A 23,659-nucleotide genomic window follows, 5' to 3' on the forward strand; every position below is an offset into this window, starting at 1 on the left:
AGATGACAAAGGATGGAGCCAGGTGGACCTGAGAGGGTTGGAAGATGGACTTGGGATCATCATGGGATAGATGGATGCAAAATGGACCCAGGATGGATCCAATAAGGATGAAAGATGGAGCCAGGTGGGCCCAAGAAGGATCCAGGATGGTTGGACAATGGACACAGGATACATGGACGATGGAGCCAGGTAGACCCAGGATGAATTCAGGATGGACAGAAGGTGGAGCCAGATGGACCCGAGACAGTTGGAGGATGGACATGGGATGGTGAGAAGACAGGTGGAGGTTGGACACAGGAAGGATGGAAGATGGATCCAAGTGGACCCTAAATGGATCCAGAATGGTTGACAGATGGACATGGGATGGATGAGGGATGGACAGACGGTGAATGCAGGTTGGACACAGGATGGATGGATGGATGAATAAATGGATGATTGGATGGATTAATAAATGGATGGAGGGATGGATGTATGGATGGAGGGAGGGAGGTTAGACACAGGATGGATGGAAGATGGACCCAGGATGGTTGGCTGACAGACACGGGACGGACAGAGCCAGGATGGATGAACTCAGGACGGACCAAGGATGGATCTAGAAGGACTCAAGGAGAAGGTGGCATCACCTCACGGTCCAGTGTCCTTCCTTCCGAGACATTGAGACGGACGCTGCGACCATCCAGGTAGAACCAGACGGCGTCGGCGCCGGCCAGGCAGAGCTGGAGTCCGCCGTTGCCCGTGTCCCCCGGCAGCCGGGCCACCAAGCTTCCGTGGGCACTGTTCTCCATGATCTCCGTGAAGAGGTTCCCAAAGCTGCTGCACCCATCACCGTGAGCTGTCGCCACCGTGAGGACATGTCAATGGTCACCTCCTGTCACCCTATCCACGGGCTGAAGGCCCCAGCTCCAGCGTTCTCCCCCCCTGATGACTATTTCTGTCTCCCAGACAAACATCTCCAGATCTTCATCCCCTGGTCTCCACGACTTAAGGTCCCCATGTCCTCATCCCCAGATCTCCATGGCTTAAGGTCTCCATCCCCTGGGTTCCCATCCCCTGATGGGATCTCCAGATCTTCAGCCTTAGGTCTCCATGGCTTAAGGTCTCCATACCTTAAAGTCCTCATGTTCCCGTTCCTAGGTCTCCATACCTTGATGTCCCCATGTCTCCATCCCCTGGTCTCTATCCCTTAATGTCCCCATGTTCCCAGCTCCAGTGTGCCCACCCCTTGCTTCCCACACCTTTAGGTCCCCATCACCCATGTCCCCCTCCTTGGACCTCCATCTCCAGGTGGGTGCTGTTCCCCTGGGTCTCCTACACCCAAGTGTCCATTTTTGGGTCTCCAACTTCAGGTTTTCCTTCCCCAGGTCACCATTCCCTAGTGACCCTGTCTCTTGAGTCCCAGTCTTTCATAGTGCCACCTCTAAGGTCCCCTTCCTGGTGACCACATCCCTTGGGTCCTCACTTCAGGGTCCCCATCTCCATGATCCTTCATCTCCAGGGTCCCCTTCCCCAAGTCATCATTCCTCGGTGACCCTGTCCCCTGAGTCCCCATCTCTCATGGCTGCCACCCCTAGGGTCCCCCTCCTGGTGGCCCTGTCCCCTGGGTCCCCATCCTTGGGTCCCCACCTCCAGGGTCCTTCATTCCTCATGGCTGCCACCTCCAAGATCCCCAGCCCCAGGTCTCCAAGGTCCTTCCTCTCCAGGTTTCCCTTCCCTAGGTCCCCATTCTCTGGTGACTCTGTCCCTTGTCTCCGCACCTCCAGGCACCCATGGTCAAGACCTTCATCCTACCCACCACCACTGGGTTCCTCCCATCCATCCCCAGTGCCACCAGTGGCACCAGTGCCCACACTCACCTGTGGCCAGCTGCAGTGCCAGGCAGGCAGCCAGAAGAACTGGGCAGGACCTTGCCGCCATGGGGACAAGGCTCCAGGGATGGGGACCTTGGCGGCAGCCTGCAGCCAGGGTGGAAAGAGAAGGTGGCACCTGAGGTGGCATCCCCAGCTTTGTGTCCCTGTCCCTTGTTCCCTGTGCCCCCCTACCTCTCTGTCTTATCAGCCATGGTCTCCAGGTGGGTCCCCATCTTCTGGAACCCCATGCTTGGGTCTCCATGATGTTCCCACCCATGTCGTCACCTCTGGGACCCTCCAGGTGTGAGTCCCCATCCTCAAGGTCCCCATCCCAGTGTCCCCTTTCCCTGGAACCGTCCCCATTCCTGTCCCCACCCTTGGGGCCTCCTCTCAGTGTCCCCATCCCTCGAGGTCCCCACCCTTGGGGTCCCCAGCCCCAAGGTCCCAACCTTTCCCCGGTGTCCCCACCCCAGTGTCCCTTTTCCCCGGCATCCTCTTCCCTTGTGGTCCCCGTCCCAGCACCCCCATCCCTGTCCCCAGGTGGGGGGAGGTCTCACCGGCCTCGTTGGGTGGTGGGGGGCGGCCGGGCCCCGGTGCTGTGGGGGGCAAAGTGCCCGCGCCAGGTCCCTGTGGGACATCCAGGTCCCCTCGTGTCCCCTCCACCCATGGCCCCTCATGTCCACCCCCCATGGCCCCCTACACACCCCTCAATGCTCCCCCTCCCTGTGACCCCCCCCATGTCCCCTTCCCCATCTCTCCCCAGTAACACAACCCCGCCATAAGAGGACTGCGAGACCCCCACCCCACCGCTTGAGACCTCCCCCATACCCCTTAACCCTCCCCCAAGGCCCCCCCCCCGAGCCCCTTCCCCCATCTTGGAGGGGTGAGGGGGGGGACACACCCAAACACCATCTGGCTGCCCCACCCCCCATCCCAATTAACTCCACTTAATTAGGGCAGGGGGAAGGGTGATGGGGGGGCACCCTCCATCTGCCACCCTGAAGCCCCCCCCAACCCAGCACCATGACAAACTGTGGGAGGGGTCCCCTCATTTTGCCCCCCACTCCCCTAGCTGGGGTGCACCCAATGTGCTCCACCAGCCAGCCACCCACGCATCCTCGGAGGGGATCCTTAGGGTGCTCCACTCCCTCCTCCTACCGCACCCAGCTCCCCCCCAAAAAAGCCAGGACCCCCACACATCCTGGGACCCAGACCCCCAACCTTGGACTCTCCCCAAACCCTCCCCAAAACCCCCCCAAATCCCCCCCCCCCCCCTTTTTACCTGCCGGCGCCGCCGCCCCCGGCGCTGCTGCCCCTGCCCAGGGCAGGGCGGGGGGAAAGGATCAGAGAGGGGGGGGCGGAGCTGCTGCCTGCCCTGCCTGCACCTCCCTGCCTGTACCTCCCCCTGCCTGTACCACCTGCGCTGCTTGGGGGGGAGGAGGAGGGGGGCGGTCCTGCTGCTTGTACTGCCTTGTCGGGGGGGTCCTGCTGCCTGCGCTGCCTGTGCTGCCTGGGGGTCTCTCCTGCCTGTGCCACCCTGCCTGCACTGCCTGGGGGTCTCTCCTGCCTGTGCCACCCTGCCTGGGGGGTCTCTCCTGCCTGTACTTCTTGACCTACTTGAAGGTACCTCCTGCCTGCCCTGCCTGTTCTTCTTGTCCTACCTGAGGTTGTCTCCTGCCTGTACTGCCTGCCCTACCTGAAGGTAACCCCTGCCTGTACTTCTTGACCTACCTGGGGGTCTCTCATGCCTGTCCTGCCCGGGGTTATCACCTGCCTGCCCTGCCTTGTACCTCCTGCTCTCCCTGGGGGACTCGCCTCCCTGTTCTTCCTGCCCAAGGGGTGTCTGCAGCCTGCACTACCTGGGGGTATTGCCTGTGTGTGCTGCCTGCTCTGCTTACTGTCTGGGGTGCCTCCTGCCTGTCCTGGGGTATCCCCTGCCTGCCCTGGCTCTCACCTGCCTTCACCACCTCCCCTGCCTGTACTTCCTGTGCTGCCTGGACTATCACCTGCCTGCACCATCTGTGCTGCCTGCGGGTATCACCTGCCTGCCCTGCCTGTGCTTCCTGCCCTACTTGGGGTCTCCCCTGCCTGTACTTCCTGCCCTACCTGATGTTATCACCTGCCTGTGCTGCCTGAGGGTCTCTTCTGCATTTCCTGCCCTGCCTGTACTTCTTGCCTTACCTGGGGGGGGTGTATGTGTGTGTCTCTCCTGCCTGTACTTCCAGCCCTACCTGAAGATCTCCTGCCTCTACTTCTCGACCTACCTGAAGGTCTCTCCTGCCTGCTCTGCCTGTACCTCCTGCCCTACTTGGGGGTCTCTCCTGCCTGTACTTCCAGCCCTACCTGAAGATCTCCTGCCTCTACTTCTCGACCTACCTGAAGGTCTCTCCTGCCTGCCCTGCCTGTACTTCTCGCCCCACCTGAGGGTCTTCTCTTGCCCACCCCACTGCCTGCACTTTTTTGGGGGAGTGGGAAGGGAGGTGACACGTGTGACCCAACCCTGTGACACTCATGTGCAAGGTCCCCAAGGATGGTCTGGCCCTGAGCCTCCATAAGCAGCTTTGGGGACAAAGAGGATCAACACGTCCGGCTGTGGGGACATCTAGGAGGAGGTGGGCGGGGGGCAGGGGACGCACACACACAAGGGGACAGGGAGGGGACAGGGCCACCTACAGGGTCCTGAGGGGATGGGTTGGTAGGGATGGAGATATGGAGTGGGTTTGGGTTGGAGAAGATCTCCAAGATGAAGTCCAAACCTTAACTCAGCACGGCAAGGTCGCCACCAAATCATGGCCCTCAGTACTGTATCTATGTGGCTTTGAAAGCCCTCCAGAGATGGGGACTCCACCACTGCCTTGGCCAACCCTTGACCACCCTCAAGGGGAAAAAATTGTTCCTCCTGGTCCAACTTAAACCTCTCCTTGTGCAACCTGAGGTCATTTTCTTCTCATTCCATCACTTTGGAGAAGACCTTGATGCCTACATGGCTCCAACCTCCTCTAATGGAGTTGTGAGCCAGAAGGTCTCCTCTCCACTTTCTTTTCTCCAGCCTGAACCCCCTTAGATCTCTCAGCTCACAGAATCATAGAATTGTTGGGGTTGGAAGGGACCTCAAGGATCACCTAGTTCCAACCCCCCTGCCATGGGCAGGGACACCTCACACTAGATCAGGTTGCTCACAGCCACATCCAGCCTGGCCTGAAAAACCTCCAGGGATGAGGCTTCCACCACCTCCCTGGGCAACCTGTTCCAGTGTCTCACCACCCTCATGGTGAAGAATTTCTTCCTAACATCCAATCTGAATCTACCCACTTCTAGTTTTGCTCCATTCCCCCTAGTCCTATCACTACCTGACACCCTAAAAAGTCTTCTCCTCAAAACTTTCCCAGACCTTTCTCCTTCTCTAGACCCTTCCCCAGGTTTGTTGCCCTTCTCTGGACCTGCTCCAGCCCCTCAATGTCCTTCTTGGAGCAAGGGGCCCAAAACTGACCCCAGGATTCCAGGTGTGGCCTCACCAGTGCCCAGTCCAGGAGAACAATCCCTGCCCTGCTCCTGCTGGCCACACCATTGCTGATCCAAGGCAGGATGCTGGTGGCCTTCTTGTCCACCTGGGCACAGCCTGGCTCATCTCCAGCCGCTGTTGACCAACACCCACAGGTCCTTCCCCAGCCTTTCCAGCCACTCTGGCCCCAGCCTGGAGTGCTCCTGGGGTTGCTGGGAGCCAAGGGCAGGAGTCCTGTCCCCGGAAGGTCTTGGTGTGGTGGCTGTTAGGGGAAGCCCTCAGCCCTCTGCTGCAGCTGAGCCAGCCCCAGGGATGAGGTCGGATTGGATCTCCTGGCACCATCTCAGAGCCTGCCCTTCCCAGGCCCTTCCCACCCAGCTCTGGACACCTCCATGGGTGTAGTTTTGGGCTCCATCAGCCAGGTTCTGGAGCAGGTAGAGCCAGAGCTGGCCCAAAACTGTGGTAGGGAGAGGACCTCCCATGTCCCACCTCCAGGTCTCCACCTCAGACCCCTCATTTATTTGTCATTGGTTAATTGGGGAGTGCAAGACAGCCCCTGGGGTAATGCAGGTGGAGCTCCAGCTCCTTCTCTTCCTTTGGTGGCCTCCTCCTGGTGGGACCTGGCTTGATAGGCACAAGGCCACCCTACTTCCAGAGGTTCTCCTCCACGGCTCAATGTCCTACTATCAGCCAGGTCCTGCAGCACCTCCACCTGGCCACCTTTTTGGTGTCTCCAAGAGTGACTCGGGGGTGACTTGCTCTTCACAGGGTCCCACCACGCCTCGGGGTGGAACCTGCTGCCAAATGGTGACCAAACCCAAACGTTTTGACCCAAATTCCCCTTCCCCCAGGTGCTGGTGGTTGGTTTGCTGACTGCCATCGGTGAGCACATCTGGAAGCCTCTCCTGCAGGTGACCTTCAACAGCCTCCTGCAACCTCTGCTGCTCTTCCTGAGGAAGGTCCTGTGTGGCCTGCGGGACCTGATGGAGCCTCTGCTCGAGGTCCTGGCTGGGGTCTGCTCCCAGCTGGCTGTGCTGCTGAGTGCAGTCAGACTGGTGGAGGTCAACCTGGGGCTGGGCAGGAGGAGGGATCTCAGGGACCTTGGCAGCAGCTGAGGATGGGTCTTGGGTGGCCAAGGAGGAAGAGGAGGAGGAGAGTGCTGGGAATGGAGGAGGAGCTGAGTGACTCCAGGCACCAGGAGGCACCAAGAAGGTGAGGAGAAAGGTGGAGCCACCTCTCTGTGTGGGCACTGGTGGGACTGGGTCTGGGTGGGGGATTTTGGTAACCACCAACCTCAAGCCAAGCCAATAAAGGGAAGGCTTCTACCATGGATGGTGTCTCCAAGCGAGGTGGTGATCCTCCTCCTGCCTGGAAGGCTTTCCACCAGGAAGGACTTCTCCTTGGGCAGTGGGGCAGCTGAGCAACTCTGGTGGGATCTGCTGTCAATTCTGGAGATGGCTTGCTGTTGGGAGCTGGAGTTCCATCCATCCCAGCACCCCAAGATGGAGGACATCCATCAATGCCAACACCCCAACATGGTGGTGGTGGAGGGGGTGTCTCCATCAATCCCAACACCCCCAATATGGGGGTCTCCAGCAATCCCAACACCCCAAGATGGGGGTTCCCCATCGATCCCAACACCCCAAGGTGGGAGGGGGTCTCTGTCAATCCCAACATCCCCAATATGGGGGTCCCCATCAATCCCAACACCCTAAGGTGTAGGGGGTGTCCATCAATTGCAGCACCCCAACATGAGTTCCCCATCAAGCCCAACAGCCCAAGGTGGAGTGGTCGCCATCAATCCCAACATCCCCAATATGGGGGGCTCCATCAATCCCAACACCCCAAGATATTGGGGGTTTCTATCAGTCCCAGCACCCCAAGATGGAGAATCTCCATCAATTTCAGTACCCCAAGAAGGAGGGCCTGTGTGTGACACTCCCAGACCCACATCTACAGGGAACCCCAGAGGGTCAGATCCAAGGGGCATCCCCAGACAACCCCCCCTTGGCTCCTGGGTCCCTGTGCCCAGAGGGTCAGATCCTGGGCATCTCAAGACACCCCCCCTCCAAGTCCCTGTACCCCATAGCATGTCCCCATTTCATATTCCTGTCCCCTCCCCATGCCCCACACCCCACAGCCTGTCCCATGTGCCCCCCCCAAGGAACATGCTGAGCTTCCAGGCACTGCTGTGCCCTCTCCTGTCCCACAGCCCCCTCGCCCCAGCCCCATGACGTGACCCACAGAGCACAGCAGGTGACAAGCAGTGGCAGCACATGTTGGGGACACTGGAGTGGGGGGTGGTGACACACATTCAGATACCCCAGGGTGGGGGGGCAATAATCCCCAGCCTCCTCTACCCCACCTCATGGTGCTGCTGGGTTGGGGGGGTGGCTGTGGTCAAGGTGACACCACAACTACTTTGTGTGTCCTTGGGGTGTCCTCTCCACACCCTGACCCCCCCCACCACCACCCTGGGAACGTCAACTTCCTGCCTGCACCAGCAGGGATGGGCAGGAGCAGGCAGGATCCAGCAGGATCTGGCAGCACTTCCCCTTCCAGTGCCTGTCACAGTCACGGGCTGGCTGAGCCAGTGTCATGCGACCCCCCCAGCCCATGCAGAATGCCCCTGGCAGCACCCTAGGGTTAGGTGGAGACTCCCAGCAGCACCTTGGAGTGGGATATGGACCCCCCCTCCCCAGCAGCATCCCAGAGTGGGGCACAGACCACCCAGCAGTATCCTGAAATGGGATGTGGACCCTCAAGGTGGGATGGGGACTTCCAACAGCACCCTAGGGTGGCACATGGACACTCGGGTTGGGATAAGGATCCCCAGCAGCACCCTGGGCAGGACATGTCCCCCTGAGGATGAGGGGGAGACCTCTGACAGCACGCTAGGGATCCTTACGGTAAGATGAAGACCTTCATTACTCTGGAGTGGGACATGGACTCCCCCAGCAGTACTTTGGGCTGGGACAGGGACAAGGACCACCAGGATCACCCTGCGGTGGAATGAAGACCCCAGGATGGGATAAGGACTCCCAGCATCACCCTGGGGTGGGACATGGACCCTCGGGGTGCGATGAGAACCCCCAGCAGCATACTGAAGACTTCCGGGGCGGGTTGCAGACACCACCCCCCCGGGTGGGGCTTTCTCGGGGGGTGCAGGGATGGGTGGGGGCTGTCTTTAGCGGAGGTCGTCGGGGGTGAAGAGGCCGCGGGCTCGGCGTAGGACGGAGTCCTTGGCGGGGTCGTAGGGGTGTTCCTTGGAGGGGATCTCTAAGATAGCTGGCAGGGGGCGGGAGTGGGCTTCTACGGCGTGCCGAATGAGCTCGGCCAGGCACTGGCTGATCAGGATGATCCCGATGTCCTCCCGGTTCAGGAAGCTCCTGGGGTGGAAGTGAAGGGAACGGGGAGAACACACGGTGGGGTTTGGTCAGCGGCAGGTAAGGCCCCGGGGCCTGGACTGCCGCCGCAGGCAGAGGTGGGTTGTGACTTACCGAAAGGTCTCCTCGATCTCAGCCAGGCTCGTCTCCTTCTCCACCACCAGGAAGTTGGGTTTGCGGTGCTTGTCCAGTTCCCCCACCCCTCCCAGTAAGAACCCGGTCACCGTATCCTCATCGCCCACCACCGCGATCAGCTTCCCGCGGCCTGACATGGCGACCGCCGGCACCCCGCAGCCGCCACTTCCCTCTTGGGGGAGACTAAATACCCTCACTTCCGGTAACAGCACACCCACTTCCGGTTAACAGAGCACACTTCCGGCCGCCGGCCAACGCGCGCCGTCGTCTAGGTAACAGAGGCGGCCCCGTCCCGGCAAGGCAATAGGGGGAGCTCCCTCTGACCACGCCCCTTCTCTCTGGCCACGCCCCCCGCACGTCTCCGTGCGGCCTGTTCTGGCACCGCCCCTCCATGCTGACCCCGCCCCTTCGCTCTGACCGCGCCCCGCGGTGCTGCACGCTGCCCTCATTGGCTGCTCCGGCCGCGCCCTGCTGTGCTGTGAACTTCAGCAAGGGCAAGTGCTAGGTCCTGCCCCTGGGCCGCGGTAACCGCATGCAGCGCTGCAGGCTTGGGGAAGTGTGGCTGGAGAGGGGTGTGGCCGAAAAGGACCTGGAGATGCAGTGAGCCAGCAGTGTGCCCAGGTGGCCGTCCTGGCCTGTATTTGAAGCAGTGTGCCCAGCAGGAGCAGGGAGGTGATTGTACTCAGCATTGGGGAGGCTGCAGCTCGAGTGCTGTGTTCAGTGTTGGGCACTGCAGCACGGGAAGGACATCGAGGTGCTGGAGTGGGTCCAGAGAAGGGCTGCTAAGCTGGTGAAGGGCCTGGAGAATAAGTCCTATGAGGGGCGGCTGAGGGGAGACCTCATTGCTCTCTACAACTACCTGGAAGGAGGTTGTAGAGAGGTAGAGGCTGGTTGCTCTGGCCCCACCCCATTGCTCTAACCACGTCCCTGCCGTGTTTGGCCCCTCCCCTTAGGTATATCCCTTCCCCACTCCACTGCTTCTCATGACATGATTGGTTCGGGCCCCACCCCATGTTGGCCCTGCCCCTTCACAGTGGCCCAGCTCCTCTCTGCCAATCCTTACAGCCTGATTGACTGCTCTGGCTCCACCCTGCTGTACTGGCTCCACCCCTTTGCCCTGACCACGCCCTTCCCCCCTACTTGTGGTCTCATTGGTTGTTCTGCCCCCACCTCTCCATGTTGGCCACGCCCTACCCTGGTTGCCCCCCCCCCCCCTTTGTTCTGACCCTGCCCCTTTGTGCAGGCCCCGCCCCCCAGCTGCTCCTTGTGACCTCACTGGTTGTCCTGACCCTGCCCCTCGCTCATTCTGGCCCCTCCCCTTCTTGTTGCTCCTCCTCCCCCTCTGCCCCACTCCCCGGCCCCCCTTCCCGGCCCCCAGAGCCCTGCCCTAGACCCTCTGCCAGGACCCCACCATCCCCCAGTCTGCTCCCCAGTCTCACACCAATCACAGCAGCCCGAGGCCCTGGCCAGGACACCTCCCAGAGCTCTCCCTGAACTCCCATATCCTGCCATAGACCGCCCCGCCTCCCCCACCCCCACTATCTTCCCCAGGACCTCAGTATCCCATTCTTGACCCCCCCTTCCCCGACCCCAGTATCCTGCTCCAGTTCCCCCACCCCCGAACCCTGGTATCCCCATACTCCCCTACCTCATGCATCCCCTCGGTCCTAGACCAGTCTCAACATCCTGAGTCTCCCAGTGCTTTAAAGAGGTGGGAGCAGAACCCCTTTGAGACCTCCCCCTCAGTCTCCCCCTCACCCTACTGTCCTATCCCAGACCCCTCAAGACCACAGTATCCCAAGCCTGGACCCTGCAGGCCTCCCTGCCCCAATAGCCCACTGTGGACCCTCTACAGATCCCAGCATCCTGCTCTGGAGACCCCTGAATCCCAGTTCAGTCCCCCCAGTCCCTGTGCCCTCCCCAGGTCCACACCAATCACACCACTGTGACTCTTCCCAGTGTTTTATTGGTGGCTCCAACAACACCTTCTGAGAACCTTCCCAGACCACCTGAGGACCTTCTAAGATCCTCCCAGACCCAGCAGTTGCTCCTGTCCTGAGGGAAGGGGGTGACGGGGATGGGTGGGGGAGTTGTGGGTGGGTGTGGGGGTCAGGGGACAGTGACACGATAGGGGCTGCCGGGGACGTTGTCATCTCCCCAGCGTAGGATGAGGACGTAGTCCCCCTTCTCCTTGACTGTGTAGGTGACGTTGTAGATCCTGTTGCCAACGTGCTTGACGTAAACCTCCTCACACGGGGTCTTGGGGCCGTGGACCCCCACCATCAGCATGTTGGTACCTGGTGGGGGGGGGACACAATGATGGGTGACCAAGACTACAGACCCACCAGCACCAGATTCCAAACCTCTCCCCTGGACCTTCCACCAGATCTCTCCACCATCTCTACCCGATCCTGGACCCACCACCAGACCTTCTCCTCCACCCTTCTCACGCCCCTAGGACCCCAAATCACCTGGACACTCCTCTCCCCCCCCAGAATGTCCCATCACATCCTCTCCCAGATCCTCCACCAGACCACAGACCTCCCCCTCACACCCTTTTTCTGACCCATCAATGTGCTGCCCAGGGAGGTGGTGGAGTCACCATCCCTGGAGGTGTTCAAGAGGGGACTGGACGTGGCACTTGGTGCCATGGTTGAGTAGTCATGAGTTCTTGGGTGACAGGTTGGACTTTGATGATCCTTGAGGTCTTTTCCAACCTTATTGATTCTGTGATCATATCCTTCACCATAACTTTCCAATGACCTATCACCTCCCCTTCCTAGACCCCTGAAGAGCATCCAGAACCCCTCTCAAGACCTCTTGGAACCCACTTTCTCCCCTCCAAGGCCATTCCAAGGCTGCACAGGACCCCTCCAGATTCCTTGAAACCTACCTCGCACTCATCAGCTCCCCTCCAAGACCCCTTGGGACCTGCCTCTAATCCATCACCTCCCCTCCAAGGCCACCCCAAGCACCCCCCCTGTAACTCACCAGCCTTGCTGCAGTCCACTGTGAAGTGGTTCTTCTGGCCAAGGAAGGCAGTGGACAACCCTGGTCCCCTTGCCACCACCTTGCTTGCGTCTGAGGAGAACTTGGGAAGCCCCCCAAAAGCAGGTGGACCTCTGGACGTCGCTGTGCTCCCTCTTGTCATTGTCTCCACCAGCACTGTCGACGTCTCATGCAGGCTGTGACCCCCTGACAGACGTGGGCCTGGGGGCATGGGGACCTCATCAAGCATCCATGGGGACATCCCCACCCTGTCACATTGCTCTGGGGGCCCACAGCACCTTGGGGAGATCCCCATTTTGTTAGCTATCATCTAGGGTCTTCCCAACACGTTGCTTTGGAGGCACTCCATCATGTCAACCTAAGGACCTCCCAACATGGCACCATGAGTGTCCTCCATCATGTCACCTTGGGGACCTTTCATCATATCACTCCAGTGACTCCTTACCACCCCACCTTGCACACCTCCTTGTCCCAACCATCCTAGGGACCCCCCAGTGATGTCACCCTGGGGTTCCTCTATCCCACCACCCCAGGGACCTCCACTCATGTCACCCTGAGGTGACCCTCCATCACACCACTCCACTGACCCCTTGTCACCCCATCTTAGGGATATCCTCATCCCACCACCTTGGTGACCCCTTGCCACCCCTCTGGGGACCCATCTCCATACTCCCCACCCATGTACGTACCGGTGACCTTGGCCTTGAAGGGGCTGCCAACAATGTGGTGGGGGCCACCATACTTGATGGAGATGAGGTAGTTGCCAGGGGCCATGGGTGTGTAGGTGACGCGGTGGCCCTCGGCGCACTCCACACAGTCCAGCTTCACCTTGGAGGGCCCATCAATGGTGACAGCCAGGGCCCCTGCCCCCGCGTTGGCTGTCTTCACCAGGAACTCCGAGCACACACCTGTGGTGAGAGCACCACACCATGTCCCCATGCCACCACCCACGGCTGTGTCTCCATTGCCACCACTCCAGAGGTGTGGCTCCATACCATGCTTATGGCCCCACCACGGCCATGACCCTTCCCATCATCATCCTCCCATGGTCATGGTATTGATGATGACCATGGCTATTGCCACCACCTCATGGCCATGTCCCCATTGTCCCTATTGCCATGACCCCACACCCATGTCCCAGTTGCCATGATTTCATGGGCAGGACCATTTTCCCTGGGACATGGCCACACCCCCATGGCCATGTCTCCAGTTCTACCACTCCATGGGCACAGTCATGTCCCCATGGCCATGTCTCCAGTGCCACCACTCCATGGCTACGTCCCTATTACCATCTTGCTATGGTATTGACCTTGGCCATGTCTGTAGTGCCACGACTCCATGGGCCTGGTCACATCCTAACAAAAATCATCATGACCCCATGGACACATGCTCAGTTCTACCACCCCATGGGCATGGCCATGGCCATGTCTCTGTGGACACAGCCATGTCTCCATGGACACTACCACATCTCCGTGGTCATGTCCCAATTGCCACCATCCTGTGACCGCATCCCAATGGACACATCCCCATTGCCACCACCCTGTAGCCATGACCCAATGGACACATCCCATTGCTACCACCCCACGGCCATGACCACGCCCCGTGGCCACCACCCTCCTCCCACCGCCTCATCCCTTGCTCGGCCCCAGCCGGCGTGCCCGCTGCGCGGTGTCACCTGTGATGCCGCCCTCGAGGCCGGGCCCGTAGGCGGTGACCAGCCCGGGGTCGCCGGCCTGGCTCTGCTCGCCCACGCGGATGTTGAAGGGGCTGCCGGGGACGTGGCGCCCGTTGAAGCGCAGGTCGATGGAGTGCACCCCGTTCTCCCGCGGCAGGAACCCGATGGCGTACTTGTCTGTGGGACACCGTGCCACCCTGTCACCCCACAGGCCACCACCTCTCCCACCTCCCCGCAGCCCCACCTTCCTGTGTCCCCGAGGCCGCCAGCCCCACCATCCCACATCTCATGTCCCCAAGCCTCGTGGCTCCATGCGCCAGGTTGCTATATCCTGCGTCCCCATGGCCCCGTGTCCTGTGTCCTCATGTCCCTACATCCCTACATCCTGCATCCTCATGGCCCCACTCCCCATGTCCTGTGTCCTCATGTCTCTCTATCCCTACATCCTGCATCCTCATGGCCCCACTCCCCATGTCCTGTGTCCTCATGTCTCTATATCCCTACATCCTGTGTCCCCGTGGCCCCACTCCCCATGTCCTGTGTCCTCATGTCTCTATATCCCTGCATCCTGTGTCCCCATGGCCCCACTCCCCATATCCTGTGTCCTCATGTCTCTCTATCCCTACATCCTGCATCCCCATGGCCCCACTCCCCATGTCCTGCATCCTCATGTCTCTCTATCCCTACATCCTGCATCCCCATGGCCCCACTCCCCATATCCTGTGTCCTCATGTCTCTATATCCCTGCATCCTGTGTCCCCATGGCCCCACTCCCCACGTCCTCTGTCCTCATGTCTCTATATCCCTACATCCTGCATCCCCATGGCCCCACTCCCCATATCCTGTGTCCTCATGTCTCTATATCCCTGCATCCTGTGTCCCCATGGCCCCACTCCCCATGTCCTGCATCCTCATGTCTCTATATCCCTACATCCTGCATCCCCATGGCCCCACTCCCCATGTCCTGTGTCCTCATGTCTCTATATCCCTGCATCCTGTGTCCCCATGGCCCCACTCCCCACGTCCTCTGTCCCCATGTCTTCACACCCTTGTATCCCCAAAACCCCATATCCCCCCACCTCATGTCCCCATGTCCCAACACCCAATGTCCCCAAGCTCCATGCCCCTGCATCCCCATGTCCTCAGAGCCCACACCCCCATGTCTCATGCCCTGTGTCTTCATGTCCCCATGTTCCAACACCCCAGGTCCTCAAGCTCTATGCTCCTATATCCCCATGTCCTCAGATGCTCACATCCATCCCCATGTCTCATGCCCTGTGTCCTCATGTCCCCATGTTCCAACACCGCAGGTCCTCAAGCTCTGTGCCCCTGTATGCCAATGTCCTCAGACCCCACATCCCTGTGTCTCATGCCATGTGTCTTCATGTCCCCATGACCCAACACCCCAGGTCTTCAAGCCCCATGCTCCTATATCCCCACGTCCTCAGACCCTACACCCCCATGTCTCTTGCCCTGTGTCCTCTGTCCCCATGCCCCATGTCCCCATGTTCCAACACCCCAGGTCCTCAAGCTCCATGCCCCTGTATCCCCATGTCCTCAGACCCCCACACCCCCATGTCTCTTGCCCTGTGTCCTCATATCCCCATGTCTCATGTCCCCATTGCCTGCCCATCGCTGTGGCCCGTGCCCTGTATCACCGCATGCCCCCTGCCCATGTCCCCGTGTCCCCCCATGCCCTGTCTCACCGCTGTCCAGCTCGGACACGTAGCACTCCTCCACGATGCCCGCGGGCGTGTGGACCTTGGCGTCGATCACCCCCCGGGCCCCGTTCAGCTGCACCGCAAATGACGCCGGCTGGTTCACTGTCACCGTCTCCTGCGGGGGCCACCATGGCTATCACCCACTTGGCCCCAGGGCTGCCACGGGGCAGGGGCCCAAGGGTGCCACGGGGGCTCAAGGTGGCCCGGGAGTGACACAAGACATAGGGGTGGTACCAGGGCTGGTGCTGAAAGGGTCCCGAGGGTGCTGAAGGTGGCTCAGGAGTAACGCGAGGCATAGGAATGGCACCAGAGTTGATGCTGAAAGGGTCCTAAGGGTGCCACAGGGGCTTGAGGTGGCCCAGGAGCCATGGGGGTGGCATCAGAGAATGTCCCAAGGGTGCTACATGGATGCCAGGCAGCTCAGGAATAACACGAGGCATAGGGGTGGCATCAGAGTTGGCGCTGAAGGGGTCCCAAGGGTGCTACAGGGCCTCAAGGTGGCCCAGGTCAGCATGAAGGACCTGGGGTGGCACCATGGGTGTCTCAAGGGTGCCACAGGGGCTCCAGGTGGCCCGAGGGTGACATAGAGCACAGAGGAACGATGTGGCCCAGAAGTGACACAGGGTGGCATGGGGTCAGCATGAGGAGCACAAAGGTGGTACTGCAAGGGGTGCCAAGGGAGACATGGGAGACTCAGGTGTTGACATCTGGGAGAGTCCCAGCGCTGCCACGGGGACACAAGGTGGCCCAAGGGTGACAGAGGGGATGTCTAGGAAGCCCAGGGGTGCAGGGTGACAGGGGGAGAGTGGCACTGTGTGGCCCCAGGTACCTGGAGGCTGGTGACAGTGAGGCGCCGGGCGTCATCGGAGTGGGATGCCACGGGCACCACGAAGGGGCTGTCAGGGATGTGCTCCTCGTTGAACTTGATGGAGACCTCGTAGTCACCTGGAGGACATGGGGCCACCCTCACTCAGGGACAGACTCACTTGGGGACACCCTCATGTGGGGCTATCCTCACTTGGGAACACCTTTGCAGGGGAAGACACTCACCTGGGGACACTCTTGCATGAGGATTCCCTTCACCTGGGGACCCTTTTGCATGGGAAGACCCTACCTGGGGACACCCTCAGCTGAGGACATGCTCACGTGGGAACAACCTCTCACAAGGACACCCTCACTTGGGGCCATCTTTGCATGGGAAGACCCTACCTGGGGACACTTTCATATCAGGACATCCTCGTCTGGGGACTCCCTTGGCATGGGGACACCTTCACTTGGGGTCACTCTCAGATGGTGACATCCTCACTTAAGGACACCTTTGCATGGGGAACACCTCACTTGGGGTCATCCTCACTCGGGGACACCCTTGTTTGAGGACACCTTCACTTGGGGACACCCTCACAAGAGAGTTCTGCTGCCCTGCCACGAGGCTGCATAGAGCCTGCTGGGGTGTCTGCAGTTGGGGGAGTGGGGGGGGGGGGGGGGCGGGTGTGTGTGTTTCAGGATGTGGAGGTGTCACCTACCAGGCTCCTGGACGAGGTAGGAGACCCCACAGGACCCATCCTTCCTGTCCTCGAAGGAGATCTCAGCCTTGCTGGGCCCCTCCACGGCGATGGAGAGCCCCCCGGCCCCTGCCTCCCGCGTCCAGATGCTGAACTCGGCTTGAAGGGGACACATGTGGGGACACCCATGGGTGCTGCTGTACCCCACCGCCACCCTGGTGCCAGGGCCAGCCCTGCTGCCATGGGCATGCGCCTAGGTCCCCCCCCAATACCCCCACAACCCTCTATAGTAGCCATACTCCTCCAGCACCCCCAGTACCGCCCTCCCCAGCCATACCCCAAACCCCCCAACACCCCAGTACACCCCCTCCTTATATCACCCCAGTACCCCCCACAAACCCCATACCCCAGTACCACCCTCCCCATACCCCTAGTACCCCAAATATCCCTTGTACCTCCTTCTCCATACTCTCAGTACCCTCCTTTCCCCAGCACCTCCATCCCCATAACCCCAGCACCTCCCTTCCCATACCTCCAGCACCCCCATACCCCTAGTACCTCCAGTATCTCCCTCTCTATCCCCCCAGTACCTTTCATATCCTCTTCCCCATTGCCCCAGTACCCCCATAGCCCAAATACCCCCAAGTAAAACCCCCCATACCCTTCTCTTCATACCCCCAGTACCTCCCATACCCTTCTCCCCATACCCCCAGTACCTCCCATACCCTTCTCCCCATACCCCCAGTACCCCTCACACCCTTCTCCCCATACCCCCACTACCCCTCACACCCTTCTCCCCATACCCCCACTACCCCTCCTACCCTTCTCCCCATACCCCCACTACCACCCTCTCCATACCCCACAGCACCCCCAACACCCCACAACCTCCCCCCCGACCCCCATAACCCCATCCCCCATCCCCTCACCGTACCTGGCACCCCTGCCACGCCTCTCTGGAGGCCGGTGCCCCCCGCTCTGACTTTGTGTGCGCCGCCCTCGCCCAGGGGTCCGACAGTGAACTGGAAGGGGCTGCCGGGCACGTGCTGCCCGCGGTACTTGACGCTGACGGTGTGGGGCCCCATCTCCTGGGGCACGAAGCGCACGCTGTACACCCCCGCGCCCCCCGACACCACCTCCGCCTCGAAGCGTTGTCCCGAGGGGCTCAGCACCTGCGCCGACAGCTCCTGCGCCGACGCCTCCCCTGCGGGCACAGCGCCGCGTCACCCACCCGCCACCGCGGGGCGCCGGCAGGCAGCGTGGCACCGCGGGGTGGCGTCAGCCAGCGTGGAGCCAGGGGGCACCGTCGTCCCCATCAGTCAGCGTGGCACCATGGCACCTCAGCAGCACATCAACAGGGAAACGTGGCACCAGGGGACACCATTGTGCAGTGTGGAACCAGGGGACACCATTGTCCAGCATGGCACCATGGGACACCACTGACCATCGTGGCACCATGGGATACTATGGACCTTCATGGCACCATGGGACACCATTGTCCAGCATGGCACCAGGGGACACTACTGACCATCGTGGCACCATGGGATACTATGGACCTTCATGGCACCATGGGACACCATTGTCCAGCATGGCACCAGGGGACACTACTGACCATCGTGGCACCATGGGATACTATGGACCTTCATGGCACCATGGGACACCATTGTCCAGCATGGAGCCAGGGGACACCATTGACCAGCATGGCACCATGGGACACAATGGACCAGCATGGCACCCTGGAACCCCATTGCCCATCATGGCACCATGGGACATTATTGTCCATCACAGCACCATGGGGCACCATTGACCATCATAGGACCGTGGGACACTATTGACCATCATGGCACCATGGGATACCATCATCCATCTTGGTGCCCTGGGACACCATTGTCCCATCAACATGGAACCATGGCATCCTGGAACCCCATTGTCCCATCAACATGGAACCATTTCACTCTGGAATCCCATTGTCCATCATGACACCATGGGACACCATTGAGCATTGTGGTGCCCTGGGACACCATTGTCCCATCAACATGGAACTATGGCACCCTGGAACCCCATTGTCCATCATGGCACCGTGGGACACTGTTGTCCATCATAGCACTATGGGACACCACTGTCCCATCAACATGGAACCATAGCACTCTGGAACCCCATTGTCCATTATAGCACCATCAGACACCATCATGGCACCTGGCAACCCATCACCACCCTGGCACACCATCAACACGGCACCAGGGCACCCCATCATCGCATCAACATGATACCATGGCACCTCGCTACCCTATCATCTATCATGCCACCCTGGGACACCATAATCCATCATGGCACTACCATCATGGCACCCTGGGACATCATCCCATCATCGTGGCACCCATGGAACTACAGCACCCATGGGAGGAGAACATCAGTGGAGCCACAGCACCCATGGAAGTCCAGCACATGCAAGCACAGCACCCATGGGAGCACATGACTTATGGAAGCCTACCGCCCGTGCAATCACAGCACCCATGCAAGGGGAGCATCCATGGAAGCCCATCACCTATAGAGGCACATCACTCATGGAAGCCCACCATTCATGAAACTATAGAAATGGAGCACCCATGGAAGCCCACCACCCATAGAGGCACATCAATCATGGAAGCCCACCACTCATGAAACCATAGAAATGAAGCATCCATGGAAGCCCACCCCCCATGAAAGCCTAGCATCCATGGAAGCACATCACTTAAGGAAGCCCACCAGCCATGAAACCATGCAAGCAGAGCCTCCATGGAAGCACATCACCCATGGAAGCCTAGTATCCATGCAAGCAGAGCATCCATGAGGCATAGCACTTACTAAAGCCCACCACCCATGCAACCACATCACTCATGGAAGCCCTCCAGCCACAAAACCATGCAAGCAGAGCCTCCATGGAAGCACATCACCCATGGAAGAGCCCCACCACCCGCAGAAGCATACGACACACGGAATCCCACCACCCATGCAACCACAACACCTCCATGCCAGCAGCACCCACCCTCCTGGGCTCGAGCGATGGACCCAAAGGTGCCAAGACCCTCTCTGGCCAGGAAGCCCCCGAAGACGTTGGGGAAGGGATCTCCTCCGACCTGGGTGGACTCCTCCACCCGCACCTCGCGCGTGGTCTCTCCACCCCGCGTCTTGCTGATCTCGGTGCGCTCAGTGCGGGTGTAGGTGTGGCTGCTCCTCGTGAAGGTCCTCGTCAGGCGCTCCTGCGCCGACACCATCTGGAACCAGTTCCCTGCCACCGCCACCAGCCACAGGGACAACGCCGACGGGGAACACAGTGGGGAGGATGGGGGGAGGGAGGGATGGAGACACAGTGGGGAGGGTGGAGACAGGGAAGGAGAGACAGGGAAGGAGAGACAGGGAAGGAGAGACAGGGAAGGAGAGACAGGGAAGGAGATGTGGATGGATGGAGGTGTGGAAAGAGACATGGATAAAGGCAGGGATGGATGTAGGGATAGATGGATGCAAGGATGGAGATATGCATGAATGTAGGGATGGATGTGGCGATGGATACAGGGGTGGGGAGATGCAGGAATGGATGGAGACATGGATGGATGTAGGGGTGGGAAGTAGGGTTGGATGGAGAGATGGTTGGACAGAGAGATGGAGACATGGGTGGACACAGGGATGGATGGATGTAGGGATAGAGGCACAGGAGGGTGGAGACAGACCCAGAGGGACACAGGGACGGCCACGCAGACAGACGGGCAGACGCGGATGGACAAGGAGAGAAGGAAGAAGGAGGTGGAAATCAGAGCTGGAGCAGCTGAGATGTATCCCCATCCCCAAGCCCCATGGAGGAGGATGAGAATGAGAAGGAGGAGGAGGAGAGGGAGTATGAGGAAGCTGAAGGCCACCCCTTACCTGGGATCTTCAGGTTGAGGTCGCAGGTGCTGCCAATGGTGGCGATGGAGGGGGCCTGGCGCCGCCGCGTGATGCTCTCCTTCATGCGTCCCTCACCGGTCACCTTCACCGTGAAGGGGCTTCCTGCAGGTGACAACCACCTCAGGGACCTGCTCACCACCAAAAAGTGGACCTTGGTCCCCCACCCCAGGTGTCCCCACCCCACCACCCCATGTCCCCACCTGGCACATGTTTGTCAGCAAACTTGATGTTGATGATGTAGTTGCCTGGCTCGGTGGGGCAGTAGGTGACCTTGCAGGTGCCATCTTCCACATCTTCACAGTTGATGTCCACCTTGCTGGGACCCTCGATGGACAAGCCCAGCCCACCATAGCCTAGGCAACCATAGGATATGCTCAGTGGTGTCCCACTGCTGTTGTCCCTATCCTGGCCTTGGTCACACCATGGTCACCATCCCATCCCAACCATGGTCAGGCCAAGGCCACCACCCCACCCTAGCCCTGACCATGCCATAGCCAAGGCCACCACAGCATCACCCTCTTGGCTCTTGACTGTCTCCATCTGACCATGACCATAAGCATGGCCACCACCCCATCTTAAGTTGGTCACAGCCACAGTATGGCCTTGGTCACCATTCCATCTTAGTTATGGTCTTGGCCATGCCACCACCATGGCCACCATCCAACTCCAACCACACTTTGGTCATAGGCATGGCCACCACCTCATCCCAGCTATGACCATGGCCACCTTCCTGACCATGGCCCATCACAACAATACCCGTGGCCACCACACCATCTTATGCTGGTCACAGCAATGACATGGCCATGGCCACCATCTCATCCCAGCCATGGCCACCCTGCCATCCTAGCCATGTCTGTGGTGACCACCTCCCCCAGGCCATGACCACACCATGGCAGTGACAGTGACCTCCCACTGTGACTCCACCACCGTGGTCTCACCAGCGCTGCGTGTGTCCACGATGAACTCTGATGTCTCAAAGGTGTGACCTTCCACCAGCCCCTTGCCCCACACCTTCACCCTGCTGGCATCTCCAATCTCTGACTGTCCCACCAGGATCTTGAAGGGGCTGTTGGTGACGTGCTGCCCGCTCTTCTTCACGCTCACTACATGTTCACCAACTTCCTTGGGTGTGAAGGAGATACCTGGGAGGAGGACACCACCATCAGACATCTCAACCAGCTCACACCACCACCAGCAGTGGCCCTGACCACCTCCAGCAGCCTATCACCTCCACCAGTCCCTGGCCACCTCCCCTATTCCCAGACACCATCAACAGTCCCTGACCATCACCACCAGCTGCATGTCACCTCCACCAGCCCTGGTCATCACCACCTCACCAGCCCCTGGCCACCTCCACCAACCATGGACATCACCTCCAGCCCTTGGCCAACCACTACCAGCCCTGCCCACCTCTACCAGCCCCTGGCCATCACTACCAGCCCTGACCACCACCACCAACCCCTGGCCACCTCTGCCAAGTCTGGCCTCCTCCACCAGCCCCTGACTACCACCACCATGACCTGGCCATGACCACCAAGCCTTGGCCACCCAATGCCATGAGGCCACCCATCCCTGTGAACCCTCTTGTCCTCTGCCCCACATCTCCAAGTCCTACATCACCCTCACCCTGTGCCCACCACCCTACATTCCTTGTCATAGAATCATGGAATTGTTAGGATTGGAAGGGACCTCAAGGATCATTCAGTTCCAACCCCCCTGCCATGGGCAGGGACACCTCACACTAGATCAGGTTGCTCAGAGCCACATCCAGCCTGGCCTGAAAAACCTCCAGCGATGAAGCTTCTACCACCTCCCTGGGCAACCTGTTCCAATGTCTCACCACCCTCATGGTGAAGAACTTCTTCCTAACATCTAATATGAATCCACCTACTTCTAGTTTTGTTCCATTCCCTCTAGGTCCTATCACTCCCTGACACCCTAAAAAGTCCCTCCCCAGCTTTCTTGTAGCCCCCTTCAGATACCAGAAGGCCACAATAAGGTCTCCTCAGAGCCTTCTCCTCTCCAGACTGAACATCCCCAACTCTCTCAGTGTGTCTTCACATGAGAGGAGCTATGCCCCTGCTCTTCTCCCACCTCCTCCTGGCCCCATGTAGACAACGTCCCCAGGTGGCAGGGTGCCCCCACGCACCGATGTGGCGGTTGGGCAGCCGTTTGAGCAGGCAGGGCTCCTCGTTGCCCGACGGTGCCCGGATGCTGGCCGTCAGCAGGCTCAGGTCCGTCTCCGTGATCTTCAGCGAGACGTCAGTGGAGGTGCCCACGTTGAGCTGGGACGTCCGCATGGAGTCGTCACCTACGCAGATGTCATCAGCAGCGCCCAGGAGACCACAGGCCAAGGAGGAATTGGGGTGGGGAGATGAATGGAGTCTTCTTGGCCATGTGGCTGGGTCCCGGTGGCCGTGAAGCTATCTCCACGGCCACTGGACAAGGTCATCAGGGTTGTAGATGGATGAAGTTCCCACAGATGCACCAATAGGGTCCCCAGGGCCATGGCATAAGGACCTCCTGGCCACATGGCGAGGTCCCTGTGGCTGTGAAGCTATCTCCATGGACATGTGGAGGGGTCCCAGTGGGTGTGAGGCTATCTCCATGGCCATGTGGACAAGGTCATCAGGGTTGTGGATGGATGAAGTTCCCACAGAATCACCAATAGGGTCCTCAAGGCCATGGGATAAGGCTCTCCTGGCCATGTAGTGGGGTCCTGGTGGCCAGGCAGGGGTTGTCAAGACCATGTGATAGGGTCTTAGAGGTTGGGAATGGATGGGGTCCTCATGGTCATGTGGGGGTCCTGGTGGCCATGTATCTGTCCCTGTGGCTGTTTGAATGGGACCACCATGGCCATGTGATGGTGTTCCCAAGGCCCCTTTGAGGTCCTTACAGTCATGTGCAGGGGTCCCGGTGGTCAGGGATGGACAAGGATACCATGGCTCTGTGGTGGTGGCCATG

At 59.8% G+C, this 23,659-nt stretch overlaps 2 protein-coding genes across 2 annotated transcripts in view; both read right to left on the reverse strand.

Annotated features, from left to right (window-relative positions):
* Positions 1–7,822: 7,822 nt before the first annotated feature.
* ATP6V1F (ATPase H+ transporting V1 subunit F) lies at positions 7,823–9,007 on the reverse strand. Its single transcript, XM_054399657.1, has 2 exons — positions 8,850–9,007; positions 7,823–8,738 (listed from the first exon to the last, which is right to left on the reverse strand). The coding sequence occupies exons 1-2, from the start codon at positions 9,005–9,007 to the stop codon at positions 8,537–8,539; spliced, it is 360 nt and encodes a 119-aa protein (XP_054255632.1). The 3' UTR covers positions 7,823–8,536.
* Positions 9,008–10,951: 1,944 nt separating this feature from the next.
* FLNC (filamin C) overlaps positions 10,952–23,659 on the reverse strand; it is a 39,735-nt gene continuing 27,027 nt past the window's right edge. The window contains exons 36-48 of the mRNA XM_054399595.1: positions 22,845–23,006; positions 21,634–21,837; positions 20,896–21,048; positions 20,675–20,797; positions 19,800–20,042; positions 17,709–17,978; positions 16,799–16,936; positions 16,105–16,220; positions 15,261–15,390; positions 13,555–13,731; positions 12,569–12,787; positions 11,862–12,080; positions 10,952–11,167 (exon numbers count right to left, since the gene is read on the reverse strand). Of these exons, the coding sequence (XP_054255570.1) occupies positions 10,980–11,167; positions 11,862–12,080; positions 12,569–12,787; positions 13,555–13,731; positions 15,261–15,390; positions 16,105–16,220; positions 16,799–16,936; positions 17,709–17,978; positions 19,800–20,042; positions 20,675–20,797; positions 20,896–21,048; positions 21,634–21,837; positions 22,845–23,006 (2,342 nt within the window). The 3' untranslated portion in view covers positions 10,952–10,979. The remainder of the gene's footprint in view (positions 11,168–11,861; positions 12,081–12,568; positions 12,788–13,554; positions 13,732–15,260; positions 15,391–16,104; positions 16,221–16,798; positions 16,937–17,708; positions 17,979–19,799; positions 20,043–20,674; positions 20,798–20,895; positions 21,049–21,633; positions 21,838–22,844; positions 23,007–23,659) is intronic.

Source organism: Indicator indicator, chromosome 3, assembly GCF_027791375.1.
Source record: "Indicator indicator isolate 239-I01 chromosome 3, UM_Iind_1.1, whole genome shotgun sequence".
NCBI classification, from domain to species: Eukaryota; Metazoa; Chordata; class Aves; order Piciformes; family Indicatoridae; genus Indicator; species Indicator indicator.

Coding starts and splice junctions, on each gene's coding strand:
- ATP6V1F (XM_054399657.1), bottom strand. CDS start 9,007: ATGTCAGGCCGCGGGAAGCTGATCGCGGTGGTGGGCGATGAGGATACG. Junction 8,739..8,849: donor GAGATCGAGGAGACCTTTCG/GTAAGTCACAAC, acceptor CTTCCACCCCAG/GAGCTTCCTGAACCGGGAGG.